The sequence below is a fragment of the Meriones unguiculatus genome, chromosome 14 (genome assembly GCF_030254825.1).
Source record: "Meriones unguiculatus strain TT.TT164.6M chromosome 14, Bangor_MerUng_6.1, whole genome shotgun sequence".
NCBI classification, from domain to species: domain Eukaryota; kingdom Metazoa; phylum Chordata; class Mammalia; order Rodentia; family Muridae; genus Meriones; species Meriones unguiculatus.
The window spans coordinates 7385220-7401026 of record NC_083361.1 but is presented as its reverse complement, the minus strand read 5'-3'; the positions used below and the strand labels follow the sequence as shown (position 1 = coordinate 7401026).

General features: G+C 42.3%; 1 protein-coding gene across 1 annotated transcript in view; it reads left to right on the top strand.

Annotated features, from left to right (window-relative positions):
* Positions 1 to 15807, top strand: part of Tdrd12 (tudor domain containing 12) — a 63379-nt gene that overhangs the window by 5253 nt on the left and 42319 nt on the right. The window contains exons 2-5 of the mRNA XM_060366722.1: positions 2 to 160; positions 5089 to 5225; positions 7230 to 7349; positions 15219 to 15274. Of these exons, the coding sequence (XP_060222705.1) occupies positions 2 to 160; positions 5089 to 5225; positions 7230 to 7349; positions 15219 to 15274 (472 nt within the window). The remainder of the gene's footprint in view (position 1; positions 161 to 5088; positions 5226 to 7229; positions 7350 to 15218; positions 15275 to 15807) is intronic.

Here is a 15807-nt window from a genome sequence, read left to right as displayed (position 1 = left end):
GATTGAAGATCCAGGTTGCTTCTGGGTAATTATAAAAGGATGTAGTCATTTTTTGGAACAGGAAGTTGACTACCAAAAACTAAACAGTGCCATGAATGACTTCTATAACAGCATGTGTCAAGACATAGAAATAAAACCATTAATGCTGGAAGAAGGGCAGGTATGTTCCTAAATGTGCTTTGTTCTCAGGGTCTTAAAACAGTGCTCAAAATACAAAATATTCTGCATATAGATAGTAAAAGCCTTTGGAATATTATAACTGTGATTGCTTGGTGCTGGTTGATTTTGTACAAGCTAGAACCTAGTCTTGGATGAGGAATATTAGGCAAGGCTCTCCTTTCATGTTGGTTCTGGGGATTAAACTTGGGCCATTGACCTTGGCAGCAGGGACTTTTACTGGCAGACCCATCTCACCAGACTAACTTTTTATAACATAGGTGAAGGAGACGACACATGATCTAAAACAAGATGCAGAACTGTCTTTTGGGCCCAGCACATACATGCAGAGCCTTCAGCAAACAGGAAATGGGGTTTAAGTTGGGGCTGGTGTGTGTGTATGTCTCTGCCTACCTGCCACTTTGTCAGACTCTCTCTAGCTTTGAGCAATTTATGTTTCTTTATTCTACTTGTTCCATGTCCTGCCCCTCTGTGCTGCAGCATAAACTACCATTGTCTGCAGTCTGGCTTCTTTTTAGACCTTTCTCAGGAAAGTGAATTTTTATAATAGTGTGGTAAGAAAAGACTTATAAGGGTGTTTTGAGAAAAAAACTAGAAAACGTTTTGACTCTCCCCCCATTATCATTAGTAACATAATGTATTATTTTTCATGAAACATTGAATGTTAGCTTCAAAAATAAAACTAGGACAGTTAGTCTTTTTAAAGTGTATGTGTACACATGCGTTTTTATATTTCAGGTTTTTAACTTTTGTCCTTTATATTTTGCATAGACTGATAAGCAAAGCTAAATATTTTGGATAGATTTGGGCTCTCTTTCTCTCAGTAATATTTATGCTGTGAACTTCCTGTTTATTAAATGGAAGGTAAGACTATCTTGGGAGGGGCTAAGAAGCCAGTGGATTAAGGTTGTGACAGCCTGGTCTCAGCCTGGACTTTGTTACAAGTATTTTAGTAGCGGCCACCACTGCCTAGATCAGCTCTTTCATTTGTGTTTTTAACATAAGATTTTTCTCATTCCTTCTGCATCCTGAGTTAGGATTCATTTGTGTTGAATTTTCCCTCATTTATTAACTAATAAAGTATGAAGTAGTTAGCTGGGTATGGTGGCTCATGCCTTTAATCCCAGCATGTAGGAGGAGGCAGAGGGAGGCAGATCTCTATATGAGTTTGAAGCCAGCCTTGTTTGCTCTACATAGCGAGCTCCTGAACAGTGGGGGTTATATAAAGAGATTCTGTCTCAAAAAAACAAAACAAAAATGGAAAGAAAAGAAAAAAATAGTATAAACATTTAAGAATGAGTCTTTTTTTTAATTTTATTTTACATCTGGACCATAGTTTCCCTTCCTCCTCTTCTACCAGTTTTTCCTCTTCCTTCCCCATCCACCCCACCTCCCTTTCTCTTCAGAAAAGGGCAGACCTCAACGAATATTAACCAGCTATGCCACATCAAGTTGCTGTAAGACTAGGCGCCTCCTCTTCTGTTAAGGTGAGACAGTAGCTCAGTTAGGGGAAGGGTCCCAAAGGCAGGCAACAGAGTCAGAGACAGCTCCTGCTCCTACTGTTAGGAGTCCCACCAGAAGATCAAGCTACACAACTCTAACAGATATGTGCAGAGAGCCTGCGTCAGTCTCATGCAGACTCCCTAGTTAGTGGTTCAATCTCTGTGAGCCCCTGTGGGCTCAGGTTGGTTGATTCTGTGGTTTTTCTTGTGTCTTTGACCCCTCTGGCTCCTACAATTCTTCCTTTCCCTCTTCTGAAGTATTCTCTAAGCACTGCCTAATGTTTATCTGTGGGTCTCTGGATCTGTTTTCCATCTATTGCTGGGTGGACAATTTGGGCTCCATGTCAATCTGTGAGTATAGCAGAATACCACTAGGAATCATTTCATTAACTTTTCCTTTTCTTTCCTTCTTTCTGTCTCTCTCTCTCCTTCCTTCCTCCTTTCCTTTCTTCCTTCCCCGTTTGTGTTTGGTTCTATTGTGGGTCTCTGGTCTATCCAGCCTCTGGGTCCTGGGCCTCCAAGCAGTGTCAGGGGTGGGCTCCCTCTCATGGCATAGGTCTCAAGCTGGACCAGTGGCTACTCCCACAATTTCTGTGCCACCTTTACACCAACAGACATTGTAGGGGTGAATTTAGGTCGAAGGTTTTGTGGCTGGCTGTCCCAGTCACTCCACTGGAAGACTTGCGTGGTTACAGGAGATGGCCAGTTCAGGCTGCACATCCCCCATTGCTAAGATTCTTAGCTAGGGTCACCTTCATTGATTCCTGGGAGGTTCTATTGTCCTAGGCTTCTAACTCTTCCCAGAGATGCCCCCCATTTCCAGTTGTCTCTTCTGCTACTCTCTCCCTCTATACTTCCCACACCTGATCCTTCCTGTTTGCATTCCCATCCCTACCCCCACTCCAGCCAGTTACCATACCCCATCCACCTTCAGTTTGTATTCTGTTTGCCCTTCTCAGTGAGATTCATGTGTCCCCATAGCTGACCTCTGCTATTTTGTGGGTTCTTCTTTTTCCCACCCTTTATTCCCTATCTCTGTTTCACCCCCTAACACTTGATAGGAAAGGAACAATGATAGAGGGGAGAGAGGGAATATAAAAATACATGAACCTAATTTCTTTTGTTTCTTTTCTGACCATGGCTACTAGCAAACTGCAACCAACCTCCCTAAACGACCAACAGTTACCAAACCCCTCCCCCACTCCCACATCAGGGAGTGTTTATATACCCTCTGAAAAGTTCCCAGATTTCCAAACATCACACAGTTGGAGAAACTATCTGTAGCTGGCAAAACTGTGCCTCAGCTAGGATGCGAGGTAAATCATGGTCGGCTGCTGCAGACAGTCAGAAGCAGCCCCACATCCTGCACCTAGCATTAAAACACATTCTGTTGTAATATTTTGTGTTTTTTAAAGAAACCAAATTCCAGAATTCTCACTGTGTGCACTTCCTCCGCCCCCAAATCCCTCAGCTCTCCTTGTTGTTTAGCTTCTTTGAGTCTGTGGATTGTAGCATGGTTATCCATTACAGCTAATATCCCTTAGGTGAGTACATGCCATGTTTGCCTTTCTGGGCCTGGGTTACCTCATTCAGGATATTTTTTAGTTTCATCCACTTGCCAGCAAATTTCATGATGTCATTGTTTTTAATAGACAATGGAGTATTACTCCGCTAAATGTGTCCCATTTCCTTTATCCTAATGATTCTTTGTACAGTTTTCATTTTCGTGATTGGTGCTGTTATCCCCTTTGGTGTTCAGTCTTTTTCTTCTCTATTCACTTATTACTTAATTTTTATTTCTATTCTAGAGCTGGAACCCAGAGCTTAATGCATGCCTCTGAACCCCTAGCCCCTTTGAGCTTTATAGTGGCTTGTTGGTCCTTCCTTTTCCTTTTTGAAATCCAGATGTGTCTTTAGATGGCTCCTTGATCCAGGGCTGTTCTTCAGTAGAAGGAGTGTTCTTCTGTAGACTTTGCTTTTCTGCACATGGCTGACAGAAGAGAGAGCAGCAGCCACCATACAAGACTAGTTTGTGCATGGCTCAAGACTGTGGTAATTGTATAGCATCCTGGGCATTTCACATCCAGGAAGTAGGAATTGGAGCCCTGCTCCAGGTGCTGCTTCTTGTGTTTCCTCTTCACCTCTGGCGGAGATGTGAAGGAGAAGGCATGTTCTTGTTGTCTCCATCAGCAGGCTGTGTGTCTGGATAGTGTGTTGGATAGTGGGGATTGAAGCTGGGTTCTTGCATGTAGGTATGTATATTATTAAGCTACAGCCTCTTAATTATTTGTGTTCTTTCTTTTTTTTTTTTTAAGATTTATTTTATTGCCTGCATGTGTGCCCAAAGAAAGCACCAGATCTCACTATAGATGGTTGTGAGCCACCATGTGGTTGTTGGGAATTGAACTCGGGACCTTTGGAAGACCATTCAGTGCTCTTAACCTCTGAGCCATCTCTCCAGCCTGTTCATTATTTGTAATCAGAGTTATGCTTGATAGATTGCGTAAAATAAAACAGTTTCAAAATCTGGCTGTCACTCTGTCAGGGTGTTCCCGTAAGCAACCACAGGCATTCTGCAAGTAGTTTTTGAAGACTGCTATATGGCAGGTATACAATGACCAAACAAACCCAAAAGACAGACTTTATACTGTCATAGAGCGAAGGATTATTTGTGCCAGACCAAAAAAAAAAAGGACATTAAATTGTGGGAAGCCATGGAGTAAAGGAAGCTAGGTTGAAGTTTCTGACAGCTACTTGTAGGCTTTGTCTTCAGACTGGGGAAGAGGGAACAATGCATTTTAACTTGCTTGTTGTACAGACAGCCGGGGGAGTTAAGGAGCTACTCTGCCAAGACCCTAGTAGAGATCTGAGTTACTGAGTTAATTTACAAGTTAGGCATAGGAAGACACTGGCAACAATAATAAGATAACATAATTAAGACAATATACCATAGTAAAGTCTGCTGTACAATAAAGGTTATTGTAACCAATTGCTTCAGCCCTATGTCAGCTGGCCTGATGTCTAAGACAGGATGACTACTAAGTGGTTAAAGGCCAGTACTGTTGATAGAGTATGTGCTGGACAGGTGAGCAGTTCACCTTCTAGGCTCCATGGAGCAAGGTAGTGTAAGAGTTCTTACCTGCGTGGAGCAGGGGACAGTTTAAATTATGAATTGTTGACTCCTGGAACTCTCGTTAATCTCTTCAGGCTATAGTTAACTTTGAGCTACAGAAACTGACTAATGGGAGCAACTATAGTAAGAAAAATTGTCCTGAACCCCTTCCCTCTCAGACACTGCTTGGTGGGGGCAGGTCCAGCTCCTGCCGCTCTGACCTGTGGCGATCTGAGGGACTTTCCAGCTCTCAGATGTGACTGGAGACTTAACTCTGAGCTTGTTTTCACTTTGCAGGTATGTGTGGTGTACTGTCAGGAGCTGAAGTGCTGGTGCAGGGCTGTGATTAAGTCAATCATCTCTTCTGCAGACCATTACCTGGCAGAGTGTTTCCTTGTGGATTTTGCCAAGTACATTCCAGTAAAATCTAAAAAGTACATATGCATTAATTTTGCCTTATGTGCCTTAAGGAGACAAATGACAGTTTTAAAGGAAAATGTCAATAAATGAAATGCATTTAAATCTCGTTTAAAAACTTTTAAAGGTGTCTTTTCAGTTATGTGTACACGTGTTTTGTGTGTATGCATGCACATGTTGGATCCTTGGAGCTGGAGTTAAAGGTATGTGAGGCGCTTGATGTGCTGAGGACCAGATTCAGGACTCTGCCATAGCAGCGTATGTTCTTACCTGCTGCTCTCTGTCCAGCCAACTCGGTGTCAGCTTTCAAAGTAAGGCTCACAGGCGGCCTCTTGCCTGAAAGGGCAGGGCCAGTTGTTCTCTCTGCATCTCTTGCTGCCTTTAGCTTGCTTATGGTCAGAGTAGTTCGTAGAGGAAAGAGAAAGAGGCTCAAGAAAGAGGCTGCCAAGTGGTAGGCATTTTTGTCTCAGAAGAGGAGGATGGGGACTGGCGTTAGGGTCCACAGGGCAAAGTATGCAAGCATGCGTTTTTGGTTATCTTACAGAACAAAGGGAGGTTAGGCTATCTCTTAGGACACAGGAGCCAAATGTCCGTTGGGCACACTGCTCTGATTCTGGGACCATGTGTTATAGTTTACTGGAACTAATGGGTCAGTCTTTGCATTTTGTGACAACCTTTCCAGTTTCGTTCCTAGAGTAAAAGGTACTCAATTAAGTAAATGAGGACCCTTCTTCCCACGGAATGAGGCACTACACCAAGCAGGCTACCGTTGCACGAGTGGCATGTAGCAAACGAGACATTATGGTTTACAAAGAGCACGGTAGCTCATGTCCATGGCTTTACAGCAGCGCTTATTTTTGTTTGTTTTAAAAGAATTATTGTGTTTACCTGTTGGGGACTTTTCTCTTTGTTTAGAATTACATGATAAGTCTAATAAGATGTTTCAGTACAGCCACCATTTTCCTTTTTTTTTTTTTTTTGTTTTCTTTTTGCTTTTTTGAGACAGGGTTTCTTTGTACAGCCTTGGCTGTCCTGGATTCAACTTTGTAGACCAGGCTGGCCCTGAACTCACAGAGATCCGCCTGCCTCTGCCTCCCTGAGTGCTGGGGTTATACATATGCACCACTGTACCCGACTCAGCTACAGTTTTCTAACCTGTCCTAGATAATAAACCTGTGGCTGCCCATGGAGAGTATGGTGGGGACCCAGGAAGAGAACCAGTTGATATTTGAATTGTGTTAGGTTAAAGTGGCCTATAGTTTGCCTGAAGAAGGGTGGAACAAAAAATACTGAACCTGTCATTGGTCAAATCTCAGTACTCCAGCTCTTGGGACAACATCCATCTGTTTACAGAATCTTTTGTGTCATTCTGATCATGTGATAAAACTGACATTTTGTATTTTTGATTTTATTTGTTGTGTGTGGCGGGGTTCATACTTAAGCCACAGTGCATGAGGGCAACGCGCAGGAGTTGGTTCTCTCCTTCCACCACGTGACTCTCAGGCCTGGTGACGGGGCCTTCTCCCTCCGAGGTACCTCACCTGCCTGAATTTGGTGTTTAAAATTTTTAAATAGCCAGGCATGGTGATGGTGGCACATACCAGTGTTCTTAGCAGCTGGTACATAGAAGCAGGCCGGTCTGAACCATGTGAGACCTTGTCTAAAAGAATAAAGCTAAAATTTGAAATAGGCTTCTTCACAGGTTCAGTTATTATTCAGTATTTCTCAGTTTTTGTAGCTTCATTAGAACATTTTTGCCTCAACTCCTATACCATGGAATTTTATAGATTATATATGATATATAGATCTTTATACATAAAACTTAAGTTTTTTGTTTTGTTTTTTTGCTCCTTGGGGATAGTTATGGTCCCTTGGTCAGATGTTCCAAGACATTATTGTAGCTTTATCAGAAAAAGGAAAAATTGTTTTCTAGATAAAGTATATTCTGTAAGTGTGCTTTAAATGAATTTATTGTGTATAATTTTTACTTATAATAGAATTATCTATATTTTACTTTTAAGCATCCGTGTTGCAGTAGAGTCTTTCATGAAGCTTCCTTATAGAGCAAAAAAATTCAGACTTTATTGTACAAAACCTGTGACATTACACATTGACTTCTGTGAAGACAATGCTGAAATTGTGTAAGTACAGCTTTTTTTTGAAAGCTTAAAATATTGGCACTCCTTTTTCTGTATGTGTTTCCATCATTTTGTTGTAAAGAGCACAATCAGAGAAAGCAAACTGTAGCCAATTAAAAATGAGCTCTACTTGCATGCAGGTTTGAACCTGTATTGCCATGGACCTGTAATGCCATGATGTGGTATTGTGAAGCCCCTGTGTGAGGTGGTCCCTGCAGATACCCAGGCAGGGAAGCAAGCTGTGAAGAGATAAGAATGAAAGCCTGGTGCACATTGACTTTGTCAGCCCGGATCAGACGCTGGAGAGTCTAATAACAGTATATTTAAGCCCAGTGATATTAGGGAAAAAAAAAAATCTTGCTGTAATACAGTCCCTGGGGCACAAGGAAGCCTAATTATGTTGAAAGTCAACTCAGGGTACGTATCTTTCCCAAGAAGATGGGTTCTAGAGATATGCTACCTGTACTAGCTTAAGGGCCTAATGCTCCGGCCTGGTCTCAGTCATACAGCTAGTGTAGAGGTCATTTGGGCTATCAGGTACTTCTGGTCCTAGTTGTGGGAGTTGGGGACCCTCTGGCTCTAAGGGATGTTTAGATTACTAGCCACCTCTGGACCTGCTTATATGAGCTTGATATGGCCTATCCCAACAGATAACGCAGGTGACCAGACTACTATTTGCTTCCAGTTCTCAGCTTTCTGAATGGAAGAACAGAGTTTTCATCTTTCCCACTGGAAAGACAATCCTATGTGCTTAACATTCCTGGTTTCTCTAGAAATCTGTGGGCACAAGGATCTCTGTGCTGTGCTTCCATCAAGTGTTCACTCCAGATTAAATGATCTGACAGAAGACAAGTTCACTGAATAAGGGGGTAGGGTTTGGTGTCTTGGTTATCTTAGAAGTAAAAGACAATACCTGTTGACATAGAATACTTCCTAGTCGGCAACATGGAAAATAAGGGGAGAAGGCAATGAAATGTTATGAAAGAAAGAACTTGTGTTGATTTCAGGTGCTTGCCTGTAAGGATAATATGGATTTCTTTTGTTTGTTTTTCAAAAAAATTGACAGTAACTTTACACGCCATCATAATTGATTGTTTCTGAGATGAGTAAAATGGCTGTTCAGGTGTACAGATTTTGTACACGGGGCTCTCCAGTTCCCTTCATTTCTATTTCTTTTGAGTGGTTTTCGATACCACTTAGGCTCATTTGTTAGCAAGGTAAACTGTGGTAAGTTGCCTTATCTCTATGAATTTTTTTCTAAAATTAAAAACGGGGAAATCATCGGGTGCAGTGGCACATACCTATAATCCCAGCATGCAGGGTGGCAGAGGTAGGTGGATCTCTGTGAGTTCGAGGCCAGCTTGGTCTACAAAGTGAGTCCAGGACAGCCAAGGCTACCCAGAGAAACGCTGTCTAGAAAAACACCAAAGAAAACACAAACAAAAATTGTGACTGTGGTAATTGAAGAAAGTAGCATAATAAGCCAGGTGTGACAGTGTATGACTGTAATTCTTGTGCTCAAGAGCCTGAAGCAAAAGGATTGCTTGTTGTCTTGGTAGTACTGTGAGGTCTAGTCGCAAAAGCAAGCAGAAACAATATAAAACATTAGAGAATTCACTCTAACTTCTGGTAACTGTGGTAGTGAAAGTGAGTAAATGTTTCTCAGTTTCATCATTTTATTGAGAAATTTATCAAGAGACACTACCAAATCTTTTATCAGTTGTTTTCCCTACATAAACCAAACTGCTTTGGGTACTATTTGGGTACTAATAAGCCTCCCTGGGTACTATTTTTTTCTCCTTTTACTGAAAATAGATTTTTTTCCACATAATACACGTCCTAATTATGGTTTCAATTTCCGCCCATCCAGATCCACTCTTTTTCTATCTCTCATTAGAAAACAGATTTCTAAGAGATAATAAAAATATAAGTGTTAAAACACAAATACATATCAGAGTTGGACAAGACAAACCAACAGAAAGAGAAGAGCCCCAAGAGAAGGCACAAGAAACAGAGATCCACTTGTTCCCATACCCAGTAATTCCATAAAAACCTTAAACTGGAAGCCATAATATATACACAAAGGGTCTGGTGTATACCTGTGCAGGCCCTGTGCATGCTGCTCAGTCTCTTTGAGTTCATACGAGTTTTGCTCATGTTGGTTTAGAGGGCCTTATTTTCTTGGTATCCTTCATCCTTTTTGGCTCTTTTTCTGCCTCCTGTTTCTTAGGGTTCCCCGATCCCATTTAAGGCTGAATGTCTCAAGGTATCTCACTCTCTGCATGTAGCTGGCTGTGGGTCTCTGTATTCCCCCATACACTGCAGGGGGAAGCTTCTCTGATGGTGTTATACCCAGTTCGCGAGCCCCCAAAAGATCTCCAGGAATCGACTCCGTTGCAAAACACATGAGGGTCTTTTTATTGAAAATTACAAGCTGCAGCTCGGGCTTACACAGCACCCACCGCCGAAGCGGCGCCCCGCGCCCAGGTTAGTGGGGTGATTTATAGATTCTGGCCCATCCCAGCATGCCCAAGGCAGGGGCAATTCCTGCCTGGCAAGCATCTATTGGTCAAGGTGTTACAATTTGAATCGATTGGCTATAGGAAGGTTCTCAGAACATTGACCATGACCAGGTGTCCCTCCCTAGGGGGAGGGTCCAGTTTCCTAGCAACTGTATCTCTCTCTAGTGGGTGGGGAAAGAACGCTGAGAGGTAGCTCTCCCCTCAGGGAACTTACTGTTATACCGCGCCTACTCTACAGTCTTACCAATCGCTGCTACCTTTTTTTTTTTTTTTTTTTTGGTCTCTCAATGGCTGAGCAAGGCATTGATCTATGAGTATAGCAGAATGCCATTTTTAACTACCTTAAAATAAAACGAAACAAAACAAAAAAGACACTTGGGAGGCAAAGGCAGGAAGATATCTGAGTTTGAGGACAGCCTGGTCTTCAGAGTGAGTTTCAGGACAGCCAGGGTTACACAAAGAAACCCTGTCTTGGAAAACAAAACAAAAACAAAAAAGAACAGTATTTGGTTTTATTCTAGGATCCCTGGGCTATCTAGTCTTTGGTTCTTGGTCACCCAAGCAGTGTCTCTAACCTTGGTTTATTCTTCTTTCTCTATTCCTATTATTCTTAGATTAGGTCTTTCCATAGTGTCTCAGATTTTCTGGATATTCTGTGCCAGAAATTTTTATTGTTTTTGTTTTTTAAAATTCAGCATTTTCTTTAGGTTTTTTTTTTTCTCTCCCATTTCTTCTCTCGTGTCTTCGGTGCCTAAGATTCTTTCTTCCATCTCCTTTATTCTGTCGATAAAGCTTGCCTCTGTGGCTCCTGTTTGATTTCATGAAAATTTTCGTTTCTAGATTTCCCTCACTTTGGGTATTCTTTACTGATTCCATTTTCACTTTTAGGTCTTGAACTGTTTTATTCATTTCCTTCCACCTGTTGTGTTTTCATAGATTTCTTGAAGGGATTTTTTTCATTTCCTCTTTAATAACCTCTATCATTTTCATAAAGTTGTTTTAAGGTCTGTTGGGAGCTGCTATCTGCCAGCTTGCTTTAATATTTAGATCTCAGGAGAAAGACTGCTTTCACCCTGGCCTTCACTGGAGTCATTGATGAGTTTCCAAGTCTCTCTCCTTTTGTTGGAGACAGCAGGTGGGATGTCTTGTCAAAGTCACACCTTTTGCTTGACTTCCTTGTGAATTCATTCATTGTGCTGAGGTGCTTTTGCTTTGGCTTAAAAGGAATCTGAAATAAAGCAAAGTGTCTACCTTCTACTAGAGCCTCTTGGAAAGGTCCCATGTGTTGTGTGTTGGTTTATTAATTTCAATCCTCACTCCCGACTCAAGAACTGTTCGACTCCGGCAAAGATCTTTTTCTTGTGCTTCAGCTATGTTGAAATACTCAGGGCCTGCTATGGTAGGTTTTACTGACTCTACTGGTGACATGTCCTGGCTGTTACTGATTTTGTAGTGTCTAGGCATCAGGGAATGGGAATTTTTTTAATTCTAGGTGCTGATATCTGGTATTGTCTTTGTTGGGTGGTATTTTGTTCCTTGGTTTCTGTTGCCCTCTCTTGTTTTTTTGAGAGTGAGGTGACTGTATGTTGCCTGGTAGAAAATTGTTCTGGTGTCCTGATAGTTGTGGCCACTGGGAATTCCAAGTAAAATGTAGTTTTGGGTATTGGAGGCTGACATTTAGGGATGGGAACAGGCTTTGTAGGCTGAAGGGGTCCACAGGAAGGAGGAAATCAGAGTGTTCCACCAGGATCTGCATAGTCCCCAAGTTGGGGAATGGTCCTGGGAGTGGGGGGGGAGAGGCAACAGCAGAAGGTCTGTTAGAGAGCTGAGGATGAGAATGGGGGATTGGACTTTGAGGAATGGAGAGAGAGGTGAAGATCTACAGTTAGCTACCTAAAGTCTCTGGTCAGAGTGGCCTGTGGGTTCCAAGAGAGTGTCTCCTGGGATGAAGCAGTGAACTGGTGGAGGGCACGTTAGAAGGGAAGATCTGTGTGATCTGCTAGAGTTGGGAACAAGGTGAGAGATGCTGCAGCATGTGTTGTGCTGCAGAGCTGACAGTGAATGAGACTGGGGGTTGGATTAGTAGGAGCAGGGGGACAGGTGAAGATCTACACTTAGCTACTGCTTCCCTGGCTGGAGTGCTGTGAGTCCCAGTAAGTAAACCTTGTTATTATTAACTAAGTGAGCCTTGGGAAAAGCCTAAACCAAGTGTATGGGGCTTCTTTGACATCTCATCCACTTTAGCAATGCTAAGCAGTTTCATAGGCCTGTGCTCTCTTCATACAGCAGAATCCCCAGGGCAGCCTCATCCTGAAGGCTGAAGTGAGTAAGTTTCTTTTAGAAGACCTGGGTTCTGTGCTTGTTGCCCTGCTTTGAATTGTAAGAAGTAATTAACTGTAAAGAGAAATGTAGAATCATGAACCATTTGAAAAAGTATATTATCTGAGGGTAGTGTTATTACAGGCCTGTAATCCCAGCTACTTTTGGAGTTCGGAAGCATAGGTATAAGAGTTTGAGGCCAGCTTAAGCAACATAATGAGACATCCTCCCCCAGGAAAATATTGATTGCAATTACTCTCCAGCCCTGTGTCCTCCCTCTTAGAAAGCCTTGTGGTTTTTTTAAGCTCTCGAGATACCCTTGATGGTGTTTATATGCATCTGTATGACAGGTCAATATATGTGCCTCTCCTGTTAGTTTTTAGCCCTTTTCATAAGTGGATATATGTTGTGCCCAAATCGCGAGACCCCAAAAGACCACCACCAGATGTCGAGTCCATTGCAGAACACATAAGGATCTTTTTATTACAAGCTGCAGCTTGGGCTCACACCGTTACCGCCAAAGCGGTGAGAGCCTCATGCTCAGGTTAGTTTGGTGATTTGAAGATTCCGGTCCCTCCCAGTGCACCCAAAGCAGGGGAATTCCTGCCTGGCAAGCATCTATTGGTCGAAACACAAAAGGGGGTGTTGCATTCTGAATTGATTGGCTATAGGAAGGCCCCCAAACCGTTAATGGTCTGGCTTCCCTTCCCAGGGGGATGGGCCAGTTTCCTAGCAACTGTATCATAGTGGGCAGGGAAGAATGCAGTAAGACTAGTTCTTCCCTGCAGGTGGCTGGACATACCTCCACTTGGCTGGCCTAACTTCAGGCTTGTGCTTTAAATTTTAAAATAATAGCCACTGATTTTTAATCCTTTGGTCTCACAATATACTTGTCATGTTTGTATTTAACCTTTTGCTTCTTGAAAGCTAGTTACGTTCTTTTCAAACCACTTGGCATATCCACATAGCACATACAGATATGGTGCACAGACATAGTTCAGGCAAAGCATCTACACACACAGTGATTTTTTTAAGTGTTTCTTTGAGGCGAAAAATACGGTTCATTCAGGAAAGTGCCTGCCTTGCAAACAGATCTGATTTTTGAATCCCCAGAACCCACATAAAAGGTTAGATATGGTGGTGTGTGCCAGTAACCTTAGCCTGGAGGAGGAATGGTGACAAGGTCCCCCAAACGTGTTGGCCGGGCAGCCTAGGAAAACTGATGAGCTTCCAGTTTAGGAAAGACATTTGACATTGACCTGACTTTCCTCACGTACCATAAGCATGTGTGTGCACACTGCACACCTATATCACACAAAATATAAAAAACTAAAAGATTCTTTTAAAAGTGATGTTTTTTTCTATACAATGTTGAATATTAGTGGTGTTGATCTCTCTTAGGTTCTCTTGTGTTTATTCTGTCATACACACATGTAGACAGACAGACAGGTACCCATCCCTATTATATTGAATTTTCTCTTGATGTTGTTGCCTGATAGGAAATTAATATATTTTTTTCTAAAAAAAATTACTAGGAATTTTTTCATGTATAGTATGACTTTTGAAATCATTATCTTTATTTTGTTCTTTTTAGAAATTCTTTGCATTTCTCTTGAGAGTAATATGCTTAATCTCTCAGTGAAAAACAAATATATATTTCTGAATACCAATCATGTCCAGGCACTAGCCATGTGTGTCAATTCATTTGACCTTTAAAGCAGTTGTTGGAGGGCAGTGGTGGCATCTTTAATAACTAAAACCATTGGAAACATGAGATTTTTTTTCTGGTAACTGTAGAAACATGACATTTCTGCTTCTTGGTATGGTTAAGGGGAAGATTTTTATTATAGCCAGAAGCAAGAGAACACGCAGAGGCATCTGAAGAGTCCAAAGCATAGAAAGTAGTAGACCGGGCATGGCCAGCAGACTGGACTTGGCCAGGGCTATCTGCAGGAGAGGAGAGAATAGCAAGGACAGAAAATAGAGAAAACATAGTGAGAGGCAAAAGCAGAGCATAAAGGAGGATGGTGATGGTGGGGCATAGCTGAAATAGCAAGGGTAAGGAGAATGAGTTGGGAATGGGTTACATGGGCCGTGAGCTGAAGGGGAAGAGGTGAGAAGGCTAGGATGGTGAGTTTTCAGATACGTAACAGGTCCTTGCAATGCCGAGGGAGGCTGGAGGCTGGAGGCCAGCACACAGTTTGCTGTGTTAGTAGGCATGGCAAGAAGCCGTAAGTCTCTTCTGCCAGAGGTGAGAGAAATGATTCCTTTTGAGAAAGGAGAACCAGTTTCACAGTTCGTAAGGAATGCTGGCTTTTATTTAACCACCAGAAGATCCCCCTGTAGTCCCAGGTTGGGCCCATTTCTGGGTTATTTGGACTGCCTTTTGAAGTTTGGGAAGTTGGAGTTCCTGTGTACCTAACAGTAAAAAGCTTTATTTTACTTTTGTTGTTTCTAAGCACCACTTTGTCCTGTTTTGCAGTGCCTACAAGCCTTTCTCTGACATCCTTTGTGAAATGTAGACAGAGCAAGCTGCTGAAGATGAAAAGGAGCTGGGGCCAAAGTGCTAGAGTCTTGCAGTGAAGGCTATGCAGAGAGCGTAGTGGCTTTCTCATGGCTGACTCTGGAGTTGGCTAATTGGTGTTTCCATTCTCTGTGGCAGCCAGTAATGGAGGGTGCACACTTGGGCTCTCTGCAAAGAACTTGTACTGTATTTGGGGGAAATGGATTTGCTGTAGGTAACTGGGGACAGTGGTACTGACAGAAGTCGACATACATTGCGTGGGGGGAGTGTCCTCTCAGCAGGGCTTCTGCCCTTATCTGTGTTGGGAAGGTGCCAGTGTCTGCTGCATCTGGAGCCTGTACCCTGAAGGAGAATTGGCACAGGCTCCTTGTTGTCTGAATTGGATGCTTGATATTTAGTATCAGAAACACTCATTAACAAAATGAGTGTTAACACCCAGCTAACAAAATGGCAGTGCTGTATCAGCCTTTGTTTTTTACTCACATTAAATTCTGTTTGCTGTTCCAGACCTGCCACAAAATGGGACAGTGCAGCTATCCAGTACTTTCAAAATATTCTAAGAGGTAAGACCAGGGTATTTTTGCAGATTGTTTTAATTGATAACCTATGGTGTTTACACTTCTGTTGCCACATCTCTGAGATCTGCATGTTTAAATGTTTGGCCCTCTTCATGGGGCTCCTTAAGCTACTTGGAGTCCCTTTCATGCCTGCTATCACACTGACTTGTGCCCCTGTAATTCTGCAGGTGGATTTGAATGTCAGTAATTGTCAGCTGAAATAGTGAACTGAATTGTGCAGAGGACCCTCTCACAGCAATAGTGCCTGCCTCTCAGATTGTTTTTAAATGCTGAGGGTACACAAATGAATATGTGTGTATTTTCAGCAGTTAATTAAAACAAAAACAAAACGCTTCTTTTACTGAGCAAGGGATAGCAAGTGGACATTTGTTGTATAATAATCAAAATTTAAAGCATGTAAATATCTTTAACCATTTGTATTGGCAGCTGTAAAGAATGTGTGTTTTGTACTATCTGTTCTAACCCTTGTCAGTCTGTATATTCCCATGGCTGTGCCTACCTTTTGGGACTGCTCTGAA